Source organism: Pteropus alecto, unplaced genomic scaffold (assembly GCF_000325575.1).
Source record: "Pteropus alecto unplaced genomic scaffold, ASM32557v1 scaffold8, whole genome shotgun sequence".
Lineage (NCBI taxonomy): Eukaryota > Metazoa > Chordata > Mammalia > Chiroptera > Pteropodidae > Pteropus > Pteropus alecto.
The window spans coordinates 14,459,158-14,467,283 of NW_006494609.1; the positions used below are offsets into that span (position 1 = coordinate 14,459,158).

Sequence of the window (8,126 nt, forward strand, 5' to 3'; positions counted from 1 at the left end):
CAGAATCACCCAACCTTGGGCAAGTTTCTTCATCTGCTGAAGAAACTTTCATTGCTCAGCTGCCCCAGTATCTGTAATAACTGTATCCATCTCGCAGGGTCTTTGTGAGGATTAGATGAGTTAGAAGATATAGATTGCTTAGAATAATGCCTGGTACATAGTAAACGCTCAATAAATGTGAGCTAGCGTTAATTATTGGACTGCAGCTCCCAAGGGCAGGGACACTGCATCTGGCCACAGGAGGTGCTCAGTACACGGTAGCTAATAAGGGGAGAACCCCCAGTTACTGCTGGGTTGTCCGCACCAGGCTGGGTGCCCAGGAAACTTCAGGGGGACTCGGGGGGTGCGGTCCACCTTCCCGGCAGCTGTACCTTCCCGGGTGCTGCTGATGGGGTAGTGGGGTTAGGGGTGGGGTCAGGCTCAGGCTGGAATCCCCTCCTCCCTACCATGGCCTTGGGGAGTGGGCCCACTGGGGGTGCTGTGTGGGAGAGTAAGGCTTGGCTGTAGCCTGAGAGTGATTATAAACACACTGGGAGTAAAGTAACGTCAGAACAGGCCCCACCGATGGAGCACATGTTGTCAGGCACTGTGCTTGTGTTTCACACACACTCGGAACCTTCGTGGTCACCTCGCTCTGCTCACTTGACAGATAAGGGAACTGAGACTCAGAGGGAACTAGCAAGCCCCCTAAAGTTCCTCGGAAAGTGGGCGTCCAGGGACAGAGTCAAACTCCGGCCAGTTGGCTGCTCAGCCTGAACCCAGCTGCAGATGTGAGCCGCCCACAGGGCACGTGGGCAGGGCTGGGTCTCGCCTCCTTTCTCAGGCCATGGCTGAGCCCAGAGCCTGGGGATGAGTCTCTGAGGCCCAGCAGGCAGAGGCGAGGAGAGGCCACCAGCTGCACCCCTGCTGGCCTGGCACCGTTGGCCAGGCAGGACCCCCGTCAGGCCCCTCACCTCCCCCTCCACGCAGAGAGGGACTCGATGAGCAAATGAATGAAGCATACATAGTGGGAAGCACTTTGTGGCTTCCAGCTCAGCTGCAAATAGTTCTGTGTGGGCAGAGGGAAAGAAAAGTCAGCATGTCCCCTCCTGCCCTGCTCTCGAGCTCCTTGGTGTCCCCTGGGCTGCTCGCCCCTTGCCTTGCTCCAGGCAGGGAAGAAAGAAGCCCGTCCTTGCAGTGTGCCCTTGGGCCCAGGTGCCGCGCTTCATTATATTAACATGCCCAACAGCCCTGTGAGGGGAAGTGTCACCCCCACTGCGAGATGGGAGCTGGAGGCCCGTCTCCTTTGGAGGGGATATGACCGGGCAGAGCTGGGATTCTAGCCAGATCTGTGTGAACCACAGTCCAATGGTCACCAGGAAACCCTATTGTCCTCGGGGGGTCAGGGGCCAATCAGCAGAAGATGGGGGAGCAGGGAGGGCGGTGGAGTCTGTGGGTGGCCCAGCTGGCCAGCTGGAGCTCCTGGCTCCAGACAGACCTTCAGAAAGTATCTCAAAACCTGCTGCCACCTCCCTGTAGCCAGCCCCACTCAGGGCCTGAACCTCCAGGAGGGTCCTCCTGCAGGCCGGCTCTGAGGCCACTTGTGGTGGCCCCTTGGGGTGATGTCCTCTTCCTGGCACCCCACAACCCCTCCAGCTGCCTGCTAACTCATGTCTCAGCCCAGAAGGCAGGCTGGGCAGGGTGCCTGTCCTCATCAGACCCTGAGGCCCAGAAAGGAGCGGTGACTCAGTCAGGGTCGTCCCAGGCAGGCGCAGAGCTGGAATGGGTCTTCTAGGGTACGGCCTTGAGGAGGGAGCCTCAGCCCGGCCCCAAAGACCTTCCGGAGGAGGTCTTCGCCTGTCTGAGACATTCACAGGATGTCCTTTTCCTGGTCTCAGCCCTATGGACAGGGTAGCAGGAAATGAGTGACCATGAGTGTGGGAGGAAGGCTGGGGGCAGCAGTTCCGAGGGTCAGCCCCCTGAGGACCGGCCTGTCTGCTAGTGTGTGTGTGTGTGTGTGTGTGTGTGTGTGTGTGTGTGTGTGTGTGTCGGGGAGGTGCGTGGGGTCCTCCTGGCCCAGCACCGCCCACCCACTGCCTGACTCCCCAGGATAAGACCTAAGCAAGGTCATGCTTTTGGAGCAGGCAGGAGGGACAGGGAGAGGATTCAGAAAGGGGGACGGGGAGGGAGGAAGAGGTGCACGGGGGGAAAGAGCGGCCTGACCACCACGTGGCCTCCTTGCGTAAAGCCTGAGAGCGCTAGTCACAGTTCTCCCACGTGATTGGTGCCCCCAAATTGGACAAGGCTCAGTGCCCAGCATGAGAGGCATGGGGAGAGGAGGGGGGGCGGACAGGTGGAGGTGAGGGAGGAGTAAGCTGGGCAGCGAGGGGCTCCCTGGGAAGGTGCCTGGGGGCGGGACGGGCAGGGAGGTATGGAAGACGGCGGGGCACGCGGTGGCCTTCAGCAGAGCTGTACTGCCCATCCTAGCCAGTGCTGGCTGTGAGGGGACCTGGGGAGGGGCTGCTGGGAGGGGCGGGGGCGAGAGGCTGCCCGAGGGTAGAGCGTGGCAATCCCCGGAGAGCACGAGGAGGGAGACTGGCTGAGGATGGTACTTCCTGTGGGCAGATGGGACAAGGCATCCGAGGATGACTGTGTGACCACGAAGGAGATCTGAGTGACCATCTGGAGGAGTCTGGGGACTGATCCATGTGGTCACAGACGTGGATGCGTACATGTTCTCTTGGGCCATGAAGACAGATAAGGGGCACAGGGTACAGAGGCCCTGGTTCCCCCCTGGGGGGACCTGAACTCATCTTCCTCCCCAGCCCTGAGAGTGAGCCCAGGCCCTGCCAGCCCTCTCTGCTGGGAGGGGCTGGGCACCTTTGACAAAGGGCTTGCTCTCACCCTCCCGGTCTCCCTCGTCCCCTCCCTGGTCCACCAGCTCTCCCACTCCCCTCAAACTCCCCACCTTCACCCTCAGCTTGCTCTCTAGCTGCCTGAGAAACGGGAGCCCTGGGAGGAGAACCCCTAAGGTTCGCTGGCTGTACCCACAAGCACCTGGGCTCCTGCCTGAGGCTGCCGATCGCCCCTCAGCTGCTTGAGCACGTGGCTTGGATTCTCGCCTACGCTCCAGCCTCGCCTGGTCAGCTGCCTCCACGCGTGGAGGCTTCACAGGTGTCTTACACACAGCGTTGCCCACACTGCGCTGACCCAGACTGCCTCAGCCGGGCAACCCCAGCCACCTCTCAGAGGTTCATCCCTCAGGCCTGGGTCTCAATGCCGCCTCTGCCAGACCATTTCCATGTGACTCTGGCAGGCGTCTTACCCACTCAGCTTCTGCACCCTCATCTGTTAATGAATGAATGAATAACTTCATTAATTCAGAAGGCTGGAGGAGTAGGGAGGAGGATGGAGCAGCGAGAGATGGCAGAAGGAGAAGAGGCCCTTGGAGCCTGGAGCCTGGTGCTGGGAGAGACCTGGGAAAGCCGTGGAGGGGGTTCGAGGGGCAGAGGCCTGATCCAATCCTCACCTTCCAGGGCACACTTAGGGCTGTCAGAGAATGGACGGGGGGGACAGGTCAAAGCAGGGAGAACACTGTGGTGGTCCAGCCGGAGGTACTGAGGCTGGGACCACGGTGGTGGAGGAGGTAGAGAGATTGCGATGGGATCTGGGACTTGACAAGACTTACTGGAGGGCACAAGGTAGGGCGCGTGGGTAGCGGGGTTAAGGAAGAGGACTGAGGTGATTAGAAAGAGTTCCCAAATGGAGAGCGTCAGGGATGACGGTACTTCCCTGTGTTTCTCGGGCCCCTTTTGGGCAGAAGTAGAAACCCACTCTGCTCTAAGCAGAACGGGGAAATGCACTGGCTCATGATGGAAAAGCCCAGGGCTCCCGTGCTCCGGGGGTGACCCTAGGACCCAGTCTCTCCATCTCCTCGCTCTCTTTTCCTGAGCTGCCGTCATTCTCAAGCAGGCCACTCCACACGGTGTCAAATGGCCACCGGCAGCCCAGGCCAAGATCAAGACATCAAGCCCAACAGAAAGAGGCTGTTTTTGCTAATATTTCCATAACGCAAGTCCCAGAGGTGCCTCCTATTGGCCAAGCTTGGGCCACATGCCCACACCTGACCAAGTCACTGAAATTAGGGGCCGTATAGCTCAGCTCTGGTTGGCGACACAGGCCCATGTGTTCGTCCATGAACCATGTGGATGGAGTGTGGGGAGGGGGTTCTCTCCAGGGAGACAGGTACTATAAACGGGACAGATGGTGGGCAGGCAGACAGGAGCCAGCACTAGCGCCCCTGCCTGGCACAGAGCTGGCTTGGGAGATGGTGGCCGGTTTGGTGCAGGGACCATTATCCTTGGGTAGCCTCGGCCTCCTGCCTTCCAGGTCCTGATGTGGGCAGGCCTCTCCCCACTTCTGCACAGGATGGCAAAGCTGGGCCTGGACCCTCCCCTAAACACCTGCCCTTTCCTGCCAGTGTCTCATATTGTAAATGCCATGACCACTTGGAACTGGGCGGGTCAGTGCTGAGTTTGGGGCGCCTACCGGCTCTGCCCACAGTAGGCACCTGCTCACTGTTTTCTCCCCAGACCTGTTGCCCCCTTGCCATAGTGCCCAGTGAGTCAGGGAGGTTGTGCGGAGCTTGTGTGAGGCCCTTGAAACTTTAGGGTACCTGAGATCAGAGCTCAGGCCCTCCACACTTCCTTGGGTCCTGGCAAGGTGGGGCCGCCTCGCAGCGGCTCAGCCTTGGAGGTCCAGGGGATTGCAGAATCTTGCTCAGGTTCTTTTTGGCTCTTGGTCTTTGTTATCCACTCTGTTGGATTCAGTCTCCAGCTCTGCATTTATCCCCAGCATCTCTCGGCACCACCCCCTCCTCACGGTGGCGCAGAGCTGCTGCAGCTCTAGCCTCACTTCCCAGGTTTAAGTCCAGTAGGAGACTGAGAGCCTTTCCTTGTACCTCCCACTCTGATTGGACCGTTTCAGGTCACATGCTCATTCCTGATCCTCTGTGTGCAGCGAATGCTGGATGTTGATTGGCCAGGCATGAGTCACACATTCAAATCCCAGGTAACCTGGAGAACCTTGGGAAAATCAGGGCAGAGCCTCTTAGTGCCAAGGGCTGGCCCATCCACAGCCGCCCCCAGGGGCAGACAGCTCCCCACCCCAAGAACTGAGTATTAAGCTCTCTTGGGTCTGTGGGCTTTCACGAACGACACAGGCCATAGGTCCATTTAAAAATCATTTTATTATTAACAGCATCTTCCCATTTAGCCAAGTGTCTGTCATGTATAAGGAATGTCGGCAAATATTCCATTTGAAGCTTCTTTGTACATATTTCCATTGATAAATAAACTCTGAATTCACATAAAAAAGTTAAACTTAAATAACTCATATTTCCTTCTCTTGTAACAGGCATATATTGGTAAAATATAAATATTCTTGGACTCAGGCTTTGTTCTAAGTGAGGACAGTAATTCATCACATGGTACAATTATTGACAACAAAACCAAGAAATTGTCAGCTGGTGTCCCGGCTTGGACTAGTACTGAGGTGGGAAAAAGAAGATTCACATTTGGTTTCTGGGCAAAGGGTGGGGCAGGAGTGGTGATGAGAGAGAGGACAGATTTCTTTACAGCTCTGATAAAAATAATCTGTTCTGCCACTGAATTTTAACTGAATATATTCTTCTACATTTGCTGATTAATTCCATAATCGTGTTACTTAAAACTCAGATGTCAACTAACAAAATATGGCACATAATCCATTTTGAACAATGTCAAGAGATTCGAAAACAATCATTGGGCTGGCGAAAATAACAGGAACGCACGTGGGGAGAGCGATGATTCGGGGTTTGTTTGGTTAGTTCACTGCGGTCGGTCGCATAGTCATCCGGGGCCTTGGGTGTGGCAGACTCGTCCTCTCCGGGCACCCCAGGCGGGACCCTCCTTGGCCTGAGCGGCAGTGAGGCTGGCGGGCGTCTGCTCAGAGCACACGGGGGATGATGGTGAAGGGCACCGCGGGGCTGCTGGCCTCCAGCTCCAAGGCGGTCAGGAAGCACTCGGTGGCTGCCGCGTCGTTGCCCTGAGCTTGAAGGACCTCGCCCAGCCCGTTCCAGACCTCGTGGGCCGTCGAGTTCACCTGCACAGCATCTCGGAGGATCTTCTCCGCCAGACTGAAGCGGCCCAGCTGATGCAGGATCAGGGCCTGGAGGCATCAGAGAGACAGACAGACGGTCGGTCAGTGAGACTCTCCAGCTCTGGGCTCCTCTGTCCTTGAGTTTTATCAGGTTTCTTAGAGGTAGGCATACATCTCCTTTGGGATGGGCACCCATTAAATTGAAGTTCTTCCTGCACTCAGGGGCAACAGTCCAAAGAGTCGCTTAACCCAAATGAAGTTGCCGACGTTCAGCCATTTTTTCATGATAAAAATGGCAATTTCACATGGTTCATCTGAATAGCTAACACCCAGGAGTGACTTAATCAGAACGGCCATGGTCTGTACTGACTCAATGGGCTGTCCCACATGTACCAGCTGATACCTGCCTGCACAGAAGGGTGTCTGTCATCTTTTTTTGTTGTTGTTTAAATAACCTAAAGAAACGTCATTTGTGGCATTATTATCGTAATGATTAGAAAAGAATTTTTAAAATTGCTCATAGTCCCCTAACCTATGCGAGCCCCTGATCTCATCTTTCCCTGCTCAGTCCAGGCGGGACCCAGGCACAGCTGTCACTTTTCACAGTGTTAGTCAGGGTGTATTCGTTGGTCCTCAAATGTTTTACCATAATCATGCTCCCAAGCTGCACATCTCCCCAACTGATGTGTTTACTCTTCCATCCCACGGACACGCTCTCATCCGCTCAGCCTCTCCCTCGCGGGGAGACGGTGAGGTTGCATCCCGTCTCTTTACCACTGTAAATCGCTCTGTGATGGACACTTTTCCAGAAAGCGCCTTTTCACTCCTTTAGACCAGCAGATTTCGAATCTGGAAACCTTTGGTTAAATGGAACCTCACTGACAACACCCACATATGCTGGGTACAGACAAAAAGTAACTGTGGGCGGGGACAGGTCAACGGGGACGAGCCCAGAGTCCCCTGCGGGCTCCTCGCAGAGGCCCTGGATGAGGCTCGGTGGGACCAGCTTGACAATCATTTGGAGGGGCTTCCTGTAGTGCAAATTTCCCTGTGAAGGCATTATTGGATCAGGGGATATGCCTCTCTTTCGGGTTCTCCAAATATTTTGCAAATTATATCCCCAAAGGGTCATGCCACTTTTGGGGCCATCGACAGTTTCAGGGGTTGGTCCCCTGCCCCCGCTATCATTACTCTTTATTTTTGCTAATTTTGTAAGCTCAGAATATCCCTCCTTATGAAACCCTGCATTCTTTTTTCAATAACGATTGAAGTTAAACACTTCTCATGCCTTTGTTTAGAAGTCTTTTTGAAGACTGATATTCATCTGCTATCGTAATTATCACGTCTGTTTTTTACTTCTGAGCTTTTTTTCTTTAAACAAAGATTTTTAGTTTATTTAAATTCAATTCATTGATCTTTGGTTATTAATTTACTTATCTATGTATCTATGTATCAGTATGTATCTATCATCTATCTATCTATCTATCTATCTATCTATCTATCTATCTATCTATCTTTCTATCATCTAAGTATCTATCTATTATCTTCAAAGCCTAGAAAGTTATCTTTGCAAAGAACTGACACACGAACAATTCCATTTATTGTGATCTATCTTTAGATAATGGTCTGCTTTACTCTGGCAGATAGAAATCTAAGTGCATTTCTTCTACTTTGCTAGACACAAACTAGCTAATTCTCCCCTCTACTCACTCTCGTGAGGTGCTGCCTTTGTCAATTATTACATGAAACATGGGCCTTCTACAAGAGAAGCCTAACATCTTCACAATGCTTGGTCTTCCCACCCAAGAATGTGGCGTGAGCTGATCTTTCAAAGCTCCTCCTAAATCTCCCAATAAAGCCTTGTACTTTTTTTCACGGCTCATGAAATTGATGAGTCATCTCGTGTTCTCAATTCCACCCTTCACCAAGGGGCAAGGGGCAGCGGGTCGGCTCTCAGAGCAGCCAGTCCAGTGGTATAAACGTGCCTGCCACGGGGCTGGCGGGGGGCC

At 54.2% G+C, this 8,126-nt stretch overlaps 1 protein-coding gene across 1 annotated transcript in view; it reads right to left on the reverse strand.

Moving 5' to 3' along the window:
- Positions 1-5,208: 5,208 nt before the first annotated feature.
- Positions 5,209-8,126, reverse strand: part of TTC7B (tetratricopeptide repeat domain 7B) — a 209,615-nt gene continuing 206,697 nt past the window's right edge. The window contains exon 20 of the mRNA XM_025042114.1: positions 5,209-6,186. Coding sequence (XP_024897882.1) covers positions 5,965-6,186 — 222 coding nt within the window. The 3' untranslated portion in view covers positions 5,209-5,964. The remainder of the gene's footprint in view (positions 6,187-8,126) is intronic.